Genomic DNA, 18,002 nt, shown 5'->3' with positions numbered 1-18,002 from the left:
GCACTATTTTAAAGGGCTCCGACGGGGGTGTGTGTGGGGGAACCCCCCCACTTTCTTAACAGACATTGTGCTGGCATTTTGGGGGGTTTGGGGGGTTGTAACCCCCCACATTATCCTTAAAACTGAACTTTTTCCCTAAAAACAGGCAAAAAGTTTGGTTTCAAGTATAATGAGGGGGGTTACAACCCCCCAAACCCCCCACAATGCCAGCGCGATGTCTGTTAAGCAAAATAAGAGGGGTTCCCCACCAACACCCCCCGTTGGAACCCTTTAAAATTGTGCTTTTCTTCGGCGCGCCATCAACCTTGCGCTCAGTTGTCGGCGCGCCGTTGTCTGGCGCGATTTTGTTTATGAAGCATTATCCTTCAGTACCAGTTGGTAGCTGAGTAGACAGGCAGAAACAAACAGCTGCACAACATTTTCCTGGAGCTTTATTCATCAAGTCCAATAGTTTAGACTGTTGTGAAAATCCACCAACAAAAGAAGCAGAAACATTTTCCATCGCACAACCTCCTGTTTTCATAGCATTTGCAACCGTGCTCTCCTTTGGACAACGAAGGTCATGTTTGTGAATGAACCTTGAGCTCCTGGCAAGGATCATACGACCGAAGGAGGACAGTTTATTTCCAGCTGCCAGGAGGCGTTGACATCTGAAACAGATGTGCGCCCGGTGTGGACTTAACCATTAGGAAGACTGGGGGGGAGGCAGCAAAGAGCAGCTCCAAGTCTTAACAGCCACACAAACTCAAAGAGCTATCAGGGCAAGCAGTTTTCAAATAGTCCTTTTTTTCAGGTCAATGACTTTTGGAAAATGCCGTTATTATATATTAGCAACCACTTTCAGACCACTGTATAGGAAAAGGCCTGCAAAGATCTTGAGATAGGGTTACCATATGGCTCTAGAAAAAAAGAGGACAGATAGAGACATCCGGGTTTCACTTCCATTGAAAACAATGGAAGTAAAACCCAGATGTCTCAATCTGTCCTCCTTTTTTTGGACTTCATATTTTCTTTTATATTTCTATATTTTATTTCTAATTCAAAAAAATTTAATTTAATTTAGTTTATCCACTATATTATTGTTGGGATGTACATTTTGCTTTAAAAAGAGTGTGGCCTTAGAGAGATCAATGTATTCTTGTTGGGATGTTTCAAATCTTGTTTTTATTTTTACATCTTTACTATTCATTAATTGTTTTTCCCAGGTACTTTAGCTAGATTGTGAGCCTTCGGGACAGTAAGGGAATTTCTAAGGCCTATCTTTACTTATCTTATTTTTATTGTATACTTAATGTATATTTTCTGTAAACCGCTTCGAACCTAACGGTATTGCGGTGTATAAGAAATAAAATAAAAAAAATATCCTCTTACCCCTCCTAACTCTCTGCCCTCAGAAGTACCACCTAGCACTCAGACAAATTCATTGTGTCCTCACCGGATCTTCCATACTTTGCTGTTAAATTTATAAATACTTTTTTCCACCTTAGTGTATAAATAGTTGAAATACTTAGCTTAAAACTTGTGGTCATGCTTTCAGGGATTTATACCGCCAACATGTTTCACCCAAAGGGGTTTGATCAAGGCACCATGTCCCTTTCTAAAGCTTAACATAAGAATTGCTGCTGCTGGGTCAAACCAGTGGTCCGTCGTGCCCAGCAGTCTGCTCCCGCGGCGGCCCCTGGTCAAAGATCAGTGCCTTAACTGAGACTGGCCCTACCTGTGTACATTCTGATTCAGCAGGAACTTGTCTAACTTTGTCTTGAATCCCTGAAGGGTGTTTTCCCCTATGACAGACTCCGGAAGAGCGTTCCAGTTTTCTACCACTCTCTGGGCGTAAAAGAACTTCCTTACGTTCGTACGGAATCTATCCCCTTTTAATTTTAACGCCGCTGTAACCGACCACTGAATGGTTAATTCAAAGCATGACCACAAGTTTTAAGCTAAGTACTGAAACTATTTATACACTAAGGTGGAAAAAAGTATTTATAAATTTAATAGCAAAGTATGGAAGATCCAGTGAGGCAGAGACTGCCAGCCTTTGAGAACCACCATTTGTGAGTGCAGCTACACTGAGGTTGCAGGTTCAAACCCATGCTGCTCCTTGTGACCCTGGACAAGTCACTTAATCCCCCCATTGTCCCAGGAACATTAGATAGATTGTGAGCCTGCAGGGGCAGACAGGGGAAAATGCTTGAGTACCTGAATAAATTCATGTAAAACCATTCTGAGCTCAGAAAACTGAATAAATAAATATTGGATCATCATAGTACATCTTAACATTGGAATCATAAAAATAGTGATAGGAACAAACATATGTTGAAATTTAGTGAAATGTATCAGATCTTAGAGGTGGATAAACGATCATAATGAATCATATTAATACAAAGATCTTAACAATAAAATACAAATAGTAATAAGGACTGACATATGTAATTAAATGCATTTCGTTATGTCAGTTCTTAGAGGTTAGTGAACTGTCGCTGATATTATATACTGTGATACTGTGCAGTGGATCCTAACTGACCCTATAAAGAAAAAGAAAAACAATGGCACCCACCCAAAAGACATGAAAAGAGCAGTCGGTCCATTTGCAGCATCCACTATCTCCTTCTCTCCCTAAGAAATCCCACGTGACTCTCCCAGGCTTTCGTGAATTCAGACCCAGTCTCTGTCTCCACCACCTCCACTGGGAGACTATTCCACGCATCTACCACCCTTTCTGTAAAAAAAGACTCCTCGGCCTGTTCATTCCAGAGCTCCCTTTCAAATGAAAGACTCGACTCATGCGCATTTATGCCACTTAGGTATTTAAATGTCTCTATCATAAGAACATCAGAATAGCCTTACTGGGTCAGACCAATGGTCCATCCAGCCCAAGAGCCCATTCTCACGGTGGCCAATCTAGGTCCCTAGTACCTGGCCAAAACCCAAGGAGTAGCAACATTCCAGCATCTCAAAGAGTAGCAAAATTCCGGAACCCTAATGAGAGCAACATTCCAGAGCTGAGATTGTGATGTCATAATGATTCAGTGATGTTATAAAGTCGTGATTGCCCTATGCTTGGCTAACATAAGAATAGCCATACTGGGTCAGACCAATGGTCCATCCAACCCAGTAGCCCGTTCTCACGGTGGCCAATCCAGGTCCCTAGTACCTGGCCAAAACCCAAGGAGTAGCAACATTCCAGCATCTCAAAGAATAACAAAATTCCGGAACCCCAATGAGAGCAACATTCCAGAGCTGAGATTGTGATGTCATAATGATTCAGTGATGTTATAAAGTCGTGATTGCCCTATGCTTGGCTAACATAAGAATAGCCATACTGGGTCAGACCAATGGTCCATCAAACCCAGTAGCCCGTTCTCACGGTAGCCAATCTAGGTCCCTAGTACCTGACCAAAACCCAAGGAGTAGCAATATTCCACGCTACCGATCCAGGGCAAGCAGTGGCTTCCCCCATGTCTTTCTCAATAGCAGACTATGAACTTTTCTCCCACCTTTCCTTCAAAATATATATATTGAGATCTTTAAGTCTGTCCCCATACGCCACATTCCATTTTAGTAGCATTCCTCTGGACCAACTCCATCCTGGATACCTTGTTTCCCATTTTTCTCTGAACCACCCAAATAAGATCGTACGCAGAGTTTGTTTATTTACGTTTCCTTCTGTTAAATTATGTCGTTCCAAAAGATTTCTGGAGAGAACTCTCTTTTCAAGCTGCTAAATTGAATGGTTGGTTCGGTAAAATTATGTTAGGATCGTCTTCTTATCTCGATTTTAGAAAATTATTGAAGACCCAACTATTTCAAAAATTTGTATCCTAACTGGTTTTCTCTTTTAAAAATTCTGTGCTTCTTTTATGTAAGGTATCACCTCTTAAATTGCATTTTTATTGTACAATCGGTTTTTATTTGTTGTAAACCGCTTAAAACCATTCTTTTAAATCATATTCTCTACTGTAGGATTATTGTACATTGCTTAGAATTGTATTTTCCTTTTAAATTGTACTCTTCACTGTGTGACTAGTTATTATTTGTTGTAAACTGCCTAGAACCATTTTTTGGTTAGGCGGTATATAAAAAATAAAATTATTATTATTTTTATATTCTAAATGAGGTCTCACCAGAGTCTAAAATGAATGGCAATTCTAAATGAGTAAATAATGAACAAAGAAGTAAAAAAATTCTGCTACCTTAAAACTCACATAAGCATTGAGAGACTGGGACAGACCGAAACTCCAACAGCGGACAATCCGGGCCACAAGCACATGGCAAAATCCCAAACGGCAAAACTCTTTTGGAAACCCAACTATGCTAGATGACTTTACTACAATTCTCTAGGAATAAATTTCACGGCTTGAGTTTTGCTAAGTGAAAAAAGACGTTCTCCAATATGTTCTAAATTAGTAGCTGTCAGTTTTATGGAGTGTTCTGATATAGTTTTGAAAGGCATAAATAACTGCTCCCTATTTACCTGTTCCAGATTTTATAAACCTAACATAGGGGTCCTTTTATTAAGGTGTGCTAATCAATATAGCATGCACTAAATACTAAGTACCCATCTATAATAATAAAATGCTAAGCGCGCATGCGCACTCTCACTGCGTGTTCCCTGAGATCTGATCTGTTGGGATGTGCCGGCAAGAGTGCTCATGCGCGCTTACTACGTCACCACAGGCGAGCGAATGCGGAGTCCTGCCGTCGCCTTCCCGAGCCTGTTACTTACTATTACAATGTGTCCCTGGCCAGTAGCGCGGCAGAAACAAGAGCTGAGCGAAACTGGAGGCGGAAAAGACAGCGGACTTCTCCCCTTCCTTCAGAGCAGGCCGCACCGCGCCGCCCCTTCACAACGCCAGCCACAACGATGATGTCCATTGGCTGGCTCGGCGGCGGGTTGGAGACAGCGCTGATCCTCAGGTCCCCTTTCCCCCCCAGCCATCAAGAGGAGAGTCGCAGGCAGCCCGGCTACTTCAGAGATTATGGTAAAGTGGGCCGGCCTCCCATCCCATGTGTGGCAGAATCCTCCTTCTGATAGTTCCCCAAAGCTGGCAGGGATTGACCGGGGGAGGCTGCGAGAAGGACGGGATGATCCAGGCTGCAAAGAGCCCAAGCCCCCCCTCCCGCCGCACTCCTAAACTCTCCCCCAGTTCAGCCGTAGACGAGGTAAAAAACGCCTCCTTCTCTCCCCCCCCCAACCCGGGCAGAGGCGCTGCCAACAGAGCCCCCGATCCGAGTGGAAGGACGTGGCGAGAGAGAGACCAGGGGGGGGGGTTAACACAGCCGCGATGTAAAACATACCCGGAGCCGAAACCGAAACAAAACGCCGAGGAAGGTAAGCAGAGTTCGGGCCGGGATACCCTGGCACTCTTGCAGCACTTTGGACGATTGGGAGGGGGGAGTTCTCTTAAAAAAAGAAAAAAAAATGAAAAAAAGGTTTGTTGGAGGAACCATCGTTCCTCGGCCATCCCTACCTCTTCGGATTTTTTTGTTTCGTTTCAGCCCCCTTTCTTTTGCCACTTTCCCCCTTTTGCGAGGGATTTCTAAAAGTGGATCGGATGAGTTGTTAACGTTAGACTTTCTTTTTTTTTTTAAGGAATATAAAGCAGAACAGATATACTGTATATACACCATCCCGCACGCCCCGGCCTCCTCCTCCTCCCGCAGATGTGAAAAAAATACTGAAATACTGAAACAGGCTAAGCAGAGAGAGAGAGAGAAAGAAATAAATACACACACACACACATATTATAGCATCTGTTACAGACACAAAGAAAGACAGACAGGCAGAGAGACAGAAAGAAAGAAAGGGGGCAGGGAGAGAGAAAGAAAGACAGTAGACAGTGAGAAAGAAAGACAGACAGACAGGGGGCCAGGGAGAAAGACAGAAAGAAAGAGAGACAGGGGGAGAGAGACAGAAAGAAAGAAAGACAGACAGGGGGAAGGGAGAGCGACAGAAATAAAGACAGACAGGGGGCCAGGGAAAAAGACAGAAAGAAAGAAAGGGGGCAGGGAGAGAGACAGAAAGAAAGAAAGAAAAAGAAAGAAAGAAATGCCTAAGTCTACACATCTATTCTAGCACCCGTTAATGTAACGGGCTAAAAAACTAGTAGAATATAATGGATGCCTTAGAATTTAGCTTGCACTAATCTTTGGCGCGCCTTAGTAAATGGCGGATTATAAAGACCTGCACGGTCCATCCAGTCTGCCCAGAAGTCTCAAACTCATCTAGTAATAAATTTTACTTATTAAGTTCCTCTATAAGATATCCTTCTCTCTCTCCCCTCCCCACCCACCAGTTAGTAAGACCTGCTCTCAGATGATATGAATGTGGTATAAAATACACATAATCTGTAGAAGTCCATCCAACATCAGACACATTGCCCCAGTTCCAGAGTCGCTGTCAAAGCTAACTACAGCCCGACCTATCTTGCCATATATTGAACAAAGACCAAAGAAGTCCATCCAGTGTCAGCTTCACTTCCCCACTACTGGAGATGCATTTAAGTATCACTCCTGAGCATCATGAACAAAATTATATGAGTAGTTATTGATCTGATAATCTTCTTTGTGCCGATACTATCCTCTTTCTAGTTAGAGATCCTTTGTGTCTATCTCACACATTTTTGAACTTGGTCACTGTTTTTGCCTTTACCTCTTCCGCAGGGAGGGCATTTCAGGCATCTCCCATCCCCTCCACGAAAAAAGTATTTCCTGGCACTACTCCTAAGTAGAGGTCTGCATGGCAACGAGGATTGCGGGAATCCCGCGGGTCCCACGGGGATCCTGCGGGAATAACCCCCTAACCTATGGGACTCCCACGGGGACCCCCCTCTGGCCCACGGGAATCCCACGGGGACCCCCCTCTAGCCAACGGGGATGGAAGGCTTTGGAAGCAGGGTTCGTCCATATAATATAATGGACACTTCAGCCTTAGTAAAAGAGGGGGGTTTATAAGTGAATTACCTGAACAGAAAACAAAAAAAGGGTTCCACCAAAGGAATTCCACAAGGAAAACAGCAGCGCAAACACAAAAGAAACTGTGGAATTGATGATCCTATCAGAAGTAATTGCTGCTTTTTATGGGGACGGACGGGGATGGAGGTAATTCCTTGCGGGGATGGGTGGGGACGGAGAGGATCCTGACGGGGACGGGTGGGGACGGAGAGGATCCTGGCAGGGACGGGTGGGGACGGAGAGGATCCTGGCAGGGACGGGTGGGGACGGAGAGGATCCTGGCGGGGATGGGCGAGATTTCTGTCCTCGCGCAACTCTCTACTCCTAAATCTACCACCCTGCAAACTCATATTATGTCCTCTTGTTTTACTGCTTCTCCATCTCTGTAAAAGATTTGTTTGTAGATTAATACCATTCAAGTCATAAGAACAGCCTTACTGGGTCAGATCAATGGTCCATCTAGCCCAGTATCCCGTCTTCACGGAGGCCAATCCAAGTCACAAGTACCTGGCAAAAATCCAAATAGTAGCAGCATTCCACGTCACTGATCCAGGGCAAGCAGGGAAGTTCAACAGGTTACCAAGTCTCTGTCCACTTGCAAGGCTGCCAGACCCAACGGATTTACTGCAGAGTATTACAGATTGCTTCTTTATCATCTTCCAGAATCATTGGTGCGGTATTTGAATAGTTGTGTGGCTAGTGCTTTTTTCCTCCACAGACTCTCTACCCTTATCCCGAAACCAGGGAAGGATCCCCTTTACATTGAATCATATCGGCCCATCTCCTTATTCAATGTTTACCTTAAGATTTTTGCGCAGGTGTTGGCGGATAGATTAGCATCTTTTTTACAATGCTCATAGGAAAGGAGCAAGTCGGGTTTGTGTGTGGGCACCAATCCGTGCTTAATGTGAGAAAGGTTTTGACTGCTTTGGTAGCGGACCAGACGGCTGCAACACCCGGTTTATTGGCCAGTCTAGATGCGAATTACTACTAGCAAATAAGTTGGTAACAAGTTCTTTTGAATCAACAAGCAAACAAAAACACGAACTTGTGAAAATCTTGACTGAAACAGCCAATATGAGATAATATGAAACCCTCAGATCCATGCACTGCTCAATAATAACATTGAGACAGCAAAACGCAGGTAAGCAGATTTTCTTTCATCGGGTTTTCATATATCAAATTCTGTTATTAAACTTCTTTTAATTTAAGCACCAAATTAAATGTGAAATGTGCAAAAATAAATAAATAGCAGCACTTAGCTTTATCCAGTTGCTGCTGGTGCGGCAAACAAACGCCTGACCCGTACACCCAATGGCCCGACAGGACCCGTTTCCCCTGATAAGGGTCGTAGTGTTCGGGCTACAAAAGATTAAAAGAATTAAAAGAGTTAAAAGCAGTACTCTGGCTAACCCAGTCAATTCCCAAAACATTTTATTTACTCATTACTCACTGCGAACAGCTTGATCCACTATTAAACAGATCAAAAATGGCGCCGGCAAACTGACCGGAACGCACATGCTCTATTATAGCTACAACGATGACCTCATTGTGTGACCTCACATTCTACAGATATCATGTTAAAAAAGAATTAAAAAATACTTTTTAACCTTAAACCATGTACTAGTTGTAATTAGAAGAATGCATACCAGTCTATGGCATTGTTCAAACCTGACGGTTTTACAGTGTTAAGAGAAAAAATCCATCGGCATTCTTTCTGATGTAATTACCTTTGGCGGTCACCTCATCTGATATTCGCTTCAATTTTATCGATGCAGAAAAATTTTAAATCTGTGAACTTGTGACTAAATTGAATGCAATGTTCTACTATTGGAGCTGTTAATTTACTGTATTTAAGATTGGATTTGTGTTCAGAGAGACGAATCTTAAATGCCCTTGTTGAAACGGGTCCTGTCGGGCCATTGGGTGTACGGGTCAGGCGTTTGTTTGCCGCACCAGCAGCAACTGGATAAAGCGATCGCAGGCTGCTTTGAAGAGGAGCAGGCCAGAAGACGCCGGGATGGAGGGAGGATAAGAAGGGGATCAATACTGGGAGCCAGGGGGAAAGGGAAAGGGGGCTGCTTTGGGGGGGAGGGGTGTGCTGGGGGAGACAGAAGGGTCCATAGATAGGGAGAGGGAAAGGGGGCTGCTTTGGGGGAGAGGTGTGCTGGGGACAGACAGCTTTGGTCTGGGGGGGAAGACAGAAGGGGCCATGGAAAGACAGGGAGAGGGAAAGGGGGCTGCTTTGGAGGGGAGGTGTGCTGGGGACAGACAGCTTTGCTCTGGGAGGAGACAGAAGGGGCCATGGAGAGATAGGGAGAGGGAAAGGGGGCAGCTTTGGGGGGAGGGGTGTCCTGGGCGGAGACAGAAAGGGGGCTGTTTTGGGGGGAGGTGTGCTGGGGACAGACAGCTTTGCTCTGGGGGAGAAGACAGAAGAGGACCATGGAGAGACAGTTAGGGAGAGGGAAAGGGGGCTGCTTTGGGGGGAGGTGTGTGCTGGGAGCAGACAGCTTTGCTCTGGGGGGGGAGTCAGAAGGATACAGACAGCGGCCAAGGAGAGAGAGATAAAGAAACACAGACATACAGACACATCTATTCTAGCACCCGTTAATGTAACGGGCTTAAAGACTAGTAGGAATATAATGGATGTCTTAGACATTCAAAGTGATTTAAATAGCCAGGAGAGACTGATAACTCCAAATTGAGATCTTACATGTAATTTATTTATATTCTGCATATCTCAACATCTGTGTAACTTCATACGAGTGTTCCACGGACTTTATACTTTTTGAAAGAGTACATTTCACATTTACGTTTTCCACTCATTTTGGTTGCTTTTCTTTGTACTTTTTCCAGTTCCACTATACACTTCCCCCTCCTTATTCACAGTTTCAGCATTCGCGATTTTGAGTATTCGCGATTTTTTTCCCCCAGGCTTCCCCCTAGAGAATTGCTCGGAGGCAGCTCGCATCGACCAGAACCGGCCCCGGGACTTGGATCAGGGCGAGGAGGGGGAGTGATTGGAGGAGGAGGAGGCGATCGGAGGAGGAGGGGGGAAATCAGAGGAGGAGGCGATCGGATGCGAGCAGCCATTACCTTACCTGGTGGTCTAGTGGTGAGGCGGGGCAAGAGTGATCTTCCTACACTCCTGCCACGTGCAAAGCCGTGCTGTGCACCCGTGCTGGAAGTTCCCATGAGACTACAGGAACTCACAGCATGGATGCTTAGCACAGCTCTGCACAGGGTAGGAGTGTAGGAAGATTGCTCCTGCTCCGCATCACCAATAGACCACCAGGTAAGGTCCAGGGGTGGGTCAGAGTCAGCCCAAACGTTATTCATGAATTTTCCTTATTCACGGGCCGGCTATGCCCCTAACCCTTGCAAATACGGAGGGAGGAGTGTATATATTTTTAAGATGTGGTAACCAGAATTGCACAAAATACTCAAGGTGCGGCCTCCCTATGGACCAGTACAGAAATATTATGATATTCTGTTTTATTTTCTACTCCTTCCAAGTTTCCAGGTTTCTTTAGGATTTAATATCCCACCTATCATAGGATACACGTAGGCAGCTTACAGCCTAGAGAGGGAAGGGGTGCAGGAAACTAGACTTGACTGTGCGAGAGAATCTTTGATAGGAAAGATGGATGGGACAGTACAAGAGGGAGATCTCTGAATCCAATTGGTCCGCTCTACTACCATCTTAAGCTAAAAAGACACGAACGGAAGGATCGGATACTGTATATGCATCAGTGAGTAGCAAAGTTTTAAGGTAGTTTTAGAATTTGTCTAGTGATGTTTGTAGCTTCAGGTGGGTGGGTAGAAGGTTCCAGAGCTCAGATCCGTGGACAGAAAATATGGCACTGTGGGTAGTGTCTGAGATAATTTCACGAAAAGAAGGAACTATTAATTTCCAACATGGCTGTAGTGTCCAACATACACAAGGTAGTTCACCACCAGGTAGTTCAGGTTATCCAACTCACATTTCTCTAAAAACAGGGAAAAAGTGAAGTTTTCAGTAAAATGTGGGGGGTTACAACCCCCCACAACACCCCCACAACGCGGCGCGCTTTTGACCTGACACCCCTTAGAATTACAGGGTTCTAAGTGACAATTTTCAGTATTTTTAACTCCGATGACTTCCGGGTTCTATCTGACATGTAGATGTTACAACACTCGCGAGGATTTATTGCAACTTAACCGTTCCTTCATTTCATAAGAAATTACATGGTTCTATGTACAGAAATTAGTCTATGCATGGGATTACAAGGTTCTAACTGCGAGCCCACTTTCGGTACAGTTAGAACCATGTAATTCTAAGGTCATGATTAAGCAAAAGATTTTATTCATTGTCCATGAGGACGCCTAAATCCTTTTCCTCGGCGGTGACACCTAATGTGCATTTTAGCATCATGTAACTTCTTTGCAATGTGCATCCCTTAGCACCTGTCCATATTACATTTCATTTGCTCTTTGGATGCCCAGTCTTCCAGCCTCCTATGCTTCTCCTACAGTTTCACAACATTGAATAGTTTCATGTCATCTGAAAATTTGATCACCTCACTCATAGTTTCAATTTCTAGATCATTTATAAATATATTGACACTCCAAGATTCAACTTCCTCCACCGAGAGAATTTTCTATTTAACTCTGTTCTCTGTTTTCTATCTTTTAACCAGTTCCCAATCCACACCAAAACATTGACCCCTATCCCATAGATTTTTTAATTTTCTCAGGAGTCTTCAAGGGTTAATGGTCTGGAAAGATATATTTTGTTGCACTTCTGAGCCATGCTTTAAGCAGACTGACAGGATAGACTGAATATCTGGATATTTGTTACCATACAAATAATTGTGGGACATTCCCAGAGTCTCTGAATTTTGTTTCTTAATATACTTCCTTCATACGGGTACAGCAAAGCAGTCTACAAATTATTAAATTACAAAGCAAAGGCAAGAATGGAACTCATTTTAAGTAGGACAGGGTATACAGTCATTCAAAACTCAAAAACTTTACTACACTCAAAGTATATTATAGACACAGTTAAGAACCAGATTTTAGTAACAGTTTACATACATAAAAATATCCAGTGCAAACTGAGAGAATAGCGATCATCCTTGAGGTCAGACTTCAGTTTCCTCCAACATTCTTTTTAAGGGCAATGCCAAAACATGATCAGTCTGTTCTCTTCCCCTCTAACAGATTCAGCAACAAGAATGGACTGATTGGGATCGATTTGAGGTTCGAGGCATCAAGAAAGATGGAGAGGAGATGACCCTAGAGGACCTGTTTAACTCTCTCAAGGTGACCATTTTAATCTTTACTATGAGCATGCTCAAGCTTGATCAGGAGTATCTACTTAGTCCTAAGGACTTTAGTCTCTGAAGACTAAAGAAGGTTGGGGAAGGGAAAGTTTTTCTCATCCTAAGAACATAAGACTAGCCTTACTAGGTCAGACCAATGGTCCAGGAAGCCCTGTAGCCCGGTCTCATAGTGGCCAATCCAGGTCACTAGTACCTGGCCAAAATCCAAATAGTAGCAGCATTTCACGCCACTGATCCAGGGCAAGCAGGGAAGTCAACAGGTTATCAAGTCTCTGTCCACTTGCAAGGCTCCCAGACCCGACGGATTTACTGCATAGTATTACAAATTGCTTCTTTATCATCTTCCGGAATCATTGGTGCGGTATTTGAATAGTTGTGTGGCTGGTGCTTCTTTTCCTCCACAGACTCTCTACCCTTATCCCGAAATCGTGGAAAGATCCCCTTTACATTGAATCGTATCGGTCCATCTCCTTACTCAATGTTGCCTTGGGGCAACGGTGTCAGGTCAAAAGCGCGCCGGGACAAAGGCGCGCGCAGACAATTGAGCACAGTGTGGAGGTGCGCGCCGCAGAAAATTACTGTTTTTAGGGCTCCAACGGGGGGGGCGTGGGGGGAAACCCCCCACTTTACTTAATAGAGATCGTGCCGTGTTGTGGGGGCATTGTGGGGGGTTTGGGGGGTTGTAACCTCCCACATTTTACTGAAAACTTCACTTTTTCCCTGTTTTTAGGGAAAAAGTTAAGTTTACAGTAAAATGTGGAGTGTTACAACCCCCCAAATCCCCCACAACGCCGGCACGATCTCTATTAAGTAAACTGGGGGGGGGCTCCCCAACAAAACCCTCCGTCGGAGCCCCTAAAAACTGTAATTTTCTTCGGAGCGCGCCTTTGTCTTTCGCGGGGTTGTCTATGAACCGGGGCAACGCACCTACGGCCTCACACCACAACACTGGGTAAGCTATTATATTTTCATGGAGGCCCCTGGATGACATCACAGGCCTCTATGCAGGTGTCCTCAGTGCCTACTCCTCCGATCAGGTCAGCAGCCACTCCCTCCAATCCTCCAGTTGGAGACTATTCTGTAATGAAATCTAGGTGCTTATGTTCATTATGGAACACTACTGTAGCCTGGTATTAGCATGTCTTGTCTAAGCACCCACACTTACACTAACCATTGATCTGGCATGAGTGCAGGTGTCTAAATACAGCTGGCATATAAAAGGCTTACAGTATGTGTGTGAGTAAGTGTCCCATGAGGCTCATAATCGAAACGGAAATACGTCTAAAAGCCCGCCTAAATTGGTACTTGCACAACCTAAAAAACAGGTTCTCCAATTATCGGTAATCAAAACGGGTTTTAGACGTATCTAAAAGCAGCTTAGGCCTTTTCACTGCCATAGTGCGCCCAGAGTGAAAAGGGGCGTTTTTCGAGGAGTGGTTGGGGCGGGAGGTGGGCAGGATGTGGGCCGACATAGACTTAGTCGTTCTGTAGTAATAATGGAAAATTTAACAAGACTGCCTAGACGGAACTTATACGTTGTGACTTAGGCGATCTAAAAACAGGTTTAAGTGCCCAGAAGGTATCCAACGTGACCAGATAACCACTACAGGAGCAAAGTACAGACCCTCACACCTTACCATAAAAATTGGAACATCAGCACCTGGCCTAGTAGAGCAGTACAGAGGTGGCTTAAGTAGTCTGGGGGTGGGCTAGTGAACCATAGAGATGAGGACCCTGGCCCATAAGCCACTCTAACCACTGTATTCATGGTGAAAAATGTGCACCTCCAAAACCCTACTGTACTGCCATATAGGAGGCACTTGCAGCCATTAGGGCTAGTGGGGTGGTCGACAGTGGGTATAGTAGGTTTTGGGGGTGTTTTAAGGGACCTATAAGGGAGTTGTGGTGAGATGTTTATTTGGCACCCTTTTTGTGAAGTTCACAGCAGTGCCCTGTAAGGTGCCCCACTACTCTTTTGCCATGTCTGGATGGCCAGTCCATCACTTTGCTGGTCCCTCCCACATCCAAAAGGTTTTTTTATAGGCATTTGGGACTTGGACGATTTTTTGGACAAGAATGCGGTATAAAGATAGACAACTTAGCGGTTTGGACGATCAAGCAGCTGGATGTAGAAGTAGACGATTCTCAAAAAAAAAATATTTTGGGCGTATTTTTCAGGAATGGACTTTAGACGCTGCCAACTGTGGACGACTAGTGCCTTAGGCCCAAAACGAACTTAGACTTTTTTTTATTATGCTGCTCCACGTAAGTTAGGTGGGTGTTTACAGAGTAATATTTATTTATTCAATTGGTTGGATAGGCTGGAGTGAGCTTAGATGGCAACTTCAGCAGTTGGAACCAGGTGGGCTTTAGTCTATAGCCCAGAAATACCAAAGAAGAGACAGGTTAATTTAATCATGTATTTTTAATCAGAATAACTAATGGGCAGACTGGATGGACCGTTCAAGTCTTTATCTGCCGTCATTTAGTAGAGCTCAGAATGGGTTACAGGTTAACATACATAATATACAGTTATCGGGTTACAATTTGCCTTACTTAGGCAGAATATTGGCATTCATGTGTGCATATGTATGCTCATATATATCATGCTAAACATTTACATGTGTAAGTGTGAAGGCCTGGTTTACAAAATTGCCCTTTGCATGTGAAGACAGTTAATCATTTCACTGAATACAGGAAGAGGATGAGTAACTACAAAATCATGGAGATCTAGGAGGGGCAGTGGAAGGAAAGGTTTGTGGCAAGGCGGCCTTGGCAGCGTTTTGAGAATGTGATTAAGCTTTGTCTAGTCAGTGTTTGCATCCAGCACAGACAGGATAAGTTTATACATGTATGGTCAGGGGAAAAGGCTGTTCTAGAGATATCCAGATAAAACTGTCAGTATTCAGAAACCGAAAACTGACTGAAACCAACCGGGTATATTAGGATTGTCCAGAAAAACCTAAAGTTAGAAAAACTGTGTGAATTGAAGTTTTTCCCACGAATTTATTGTGCCTGATCAGAAAAGAATTTTTTTATTATTATTTAAAGCCCGTCCTGGGGTTGCTCAAAGACACTGATTACATAAAGCTCCCTTTTTCTTAAAATTTGCTATTATTTTTGCTTAAAGGAACAAAACTCTTGGTATTATATTTATAACTTTTATGTTTTCACACTCAGCAATGATACGTTGATAAAAAGTCATTGTGGAAGTGTGTGGCACAGTGGTTAGAGCTCCAGCCTCAGCACCCCTCAGGTTGTGGATTCAAATCCCACGCTACTCCCTGTGACCCTGGGCAAGTCACTTAATCCCCAGCTGCCACAGGTACATTAGATAGAAGGTGAGCCTGCCAGGACAGATAGGGGAAAATGCTTGAGTACCTGCATGCACAATTCCCCCTCCGTATTCGCAGTGGTTAGGGGCAGAGCCGGCCCGCAAATATTAAAAAACCGCAAATAATATTCAGGCCGGTTCTGCCTCTAACCCCCGCTTCCCCCTGGCTATTTTAAGCCCTGTAAGCCTTACCTGGTGGTTTAGCGGGTTTTTGGGCAGGAACGATCTGCCCACACTCCTGCCCCGTGCAGATCGCTCACAGGAAATGGCTGCCTTGAGCTCCCGTCATCTCTCGAGACTATGACAGGAGCTCAGAGCAGCCATTTCCTGTGAGCGATCTGCACGGGGCAGGAGCGTGGGAAGATTGCTCCTGCCCGAAAACCTACTAGACCACCAGGTAAGGCTTAAGGGGGAGGGGGGGGGGGCTCAGAGGACTTAAAATAGCCCGAAAAATGAAAATGATTTTTTTGGCAGAAAATTGCGAATCGAAACCATAGATATGGAAATTGCGAATACGGAGGGGGAAGTGTAAACCATTTAGGCTATAAATAAATACATTAGTGGCTTATATTCCACCTTTACTTTGCAGTTCTAGGCAGATTAGAAAAGATGTACCTGGACATGACCAGGAAAGATATATGGTTGGGTAATGGTTATAGGATAGGAGCTAATTGACCAATTTTTTGAATAGCACTGTTTTTATTTCCCTCCGGAGGGTTTTGTAATCGGGCGTTGCCTTCAGTAAGTTGGACATTTTGTGCAAAATATCTAAAAGTATTTTATTAAATGAACCTTCAATAGCTGCACTTTATTGTAGAAAATAATAGAAATTTCACAATCTTCGCTAATAGCTAAACACGTACACTTTGGTGTAGTCATCTACCAATGGTGTTCCAAGCCCTCAAGTTTTCAGTGTCTTCTTGAGATAGTCAGGATAAAGCCTGTGATGCAACAAGGCCTGATTGGACTACTAAATTTGGATGGTCAAAGGTGAAAATTGGCGGTTCTCGTGTGATATAGCCAGTTAACTTTTAGCCGCTAACTGGGAATATTCAGCGAAGATAACCGGTTTCTCACACTGAATATTCGCATTTAGCCAGTTAAGCGCTATTTAACCACTTAGCACTATTTCTGGCCAGTTAAATAGTGCTGAATATCGACTTTAATTTATTCTAATTTTCCCTTCTAGCGTTTGAAAAACGACACTTCAGACAATATATTTTGTTCCTTTGAACAGCTCGCTATGAGCGTCGGGAGCAGCGCGGCTCTCTGCGCTAAAAACTGCTAACGCAGTTTGATAGAAGAGGCCCAAAGATATACAAACTTAAACTGAGAAAAAATTTTTATACAGAAAAGTCTCGAGCAATTTCCTAAAATGTTGGTATGCAATAGAGTTGGTTATCAAAATACTAAATTCCTGATCCCATGTTGCAGCCTGAAAAGACAATAATCTGCGAAAATATCTTTTATGTGAGCAGGACGGGCTTTAATACTTTTTACAGACAGAAAAGAGGACAAAATAAAATTTCATAGTAAACGTCTTAGAGTCGACAAACATGAAATAGTCAACAAGATAATCTGGAGGTACTCCCTGTGTTTCCATATATCCAGCACCAGCATTTGGCTGGTTATGCCGCTGTTGCCCAAAGACTTGCCAGTATTGCCTGCTTATAATAATAATAATAATTTTATTCTTATATACCGCCATCCCGAAAAAGTTCTAGGCGGTTCACAACAAGGTGAGCTAATACATGGGATACAGATAAAATACAAATTAGAATAATGGACTTAAAAACAGATAAAGACAGAAAGCATTTACAATATAATGCAGAAAATACCGCCATGGCAGGGAAAGAAGTAATACATAGAACAGATCAAATACATCAAGTTGAATATAAGGAACTTGATTGAAAAAATGAAGCAGAATGCATGAAGATACCAGTCTATCAAAGAGTTGAGTCTATAACAATTTTCTAAAATCAAGATAGGAAGAGACCTCGAACATCATTTTTCCAAGCCATACATTCAATTTAGCAGCTTGAGATGAAATGGTTCTCTCAAGGAACTTCTTATAACGACAGGATTTTATGGAGGGATATGAAAACAAGTGCACTCTACCTGTGGTCTTTTTGGCGTGACTCAAAGAAAAATGAGACACAAGATAACCTGATAACAAACCTGAAACTGATTTATAACAAATACAGGAAAATTTGAACAGAATTCTCGACTATCAGCAACCAATGGAGTTTCAAATAAAAAGGAGTGATATGCTCCCATTTTTTAAAACCAAAAATGAGGCGAACGGCAGTATTCTGAATCACTTTCAATTTTTTTTTAAATTTTCTTGTAAGCACCTAGGTATATAATGTTACAATAATCGAGAATATGTT

General features: G+C 43.5%; 1 protein-coding gene across 6 annotated transcripts in view; it reads left to right on the top strand.

Annotated features, from left to right (window-relative positions):
- UBA7 (ubiquitin like modifier activating enzyme 7) overlaps window positions 1-18,002 on the top strand; it is a 271,137-nt gene that overhangs the window by 231,861 nt on the left and 21,274 nt on the right. For all 6 annotated transcript variants that reach the window (XM_033926348.1, XM_033926355.1, XM_033926349.1 and 3 more), the window contains one exon: window positions 12,157-12,258. In XM_033926348.1, coding sequence (XP_033782239.1) covers window positions 12,157-12,258 — 102 coding nt within the window. The remainder of the gene's footprint in view (window positions 1-12,156; window positions 12,259-18,002) is intronic.

The sequence above is a fragment of the Geotrypetes seraphini genome, chromosome 17 (genome assembly GCF_902459505.1).
Source record: "Geotrypetes seraphini chromosome 17, aGeoSer1.1, whole genome shotgun sequence".
Classification (NCBI taxonomy): Eukaryota; Metazoa; Chordata; class Amphibia; order Gymnophiona; family Dermophiidae; genus Geotrypetes; species Geotrypetes seraphini.
The sequence above is the reverse complement of the archived record's forward strand: the minus strand, read 5'-3'. Positions and strand labels throughout refer to the sequence as shown.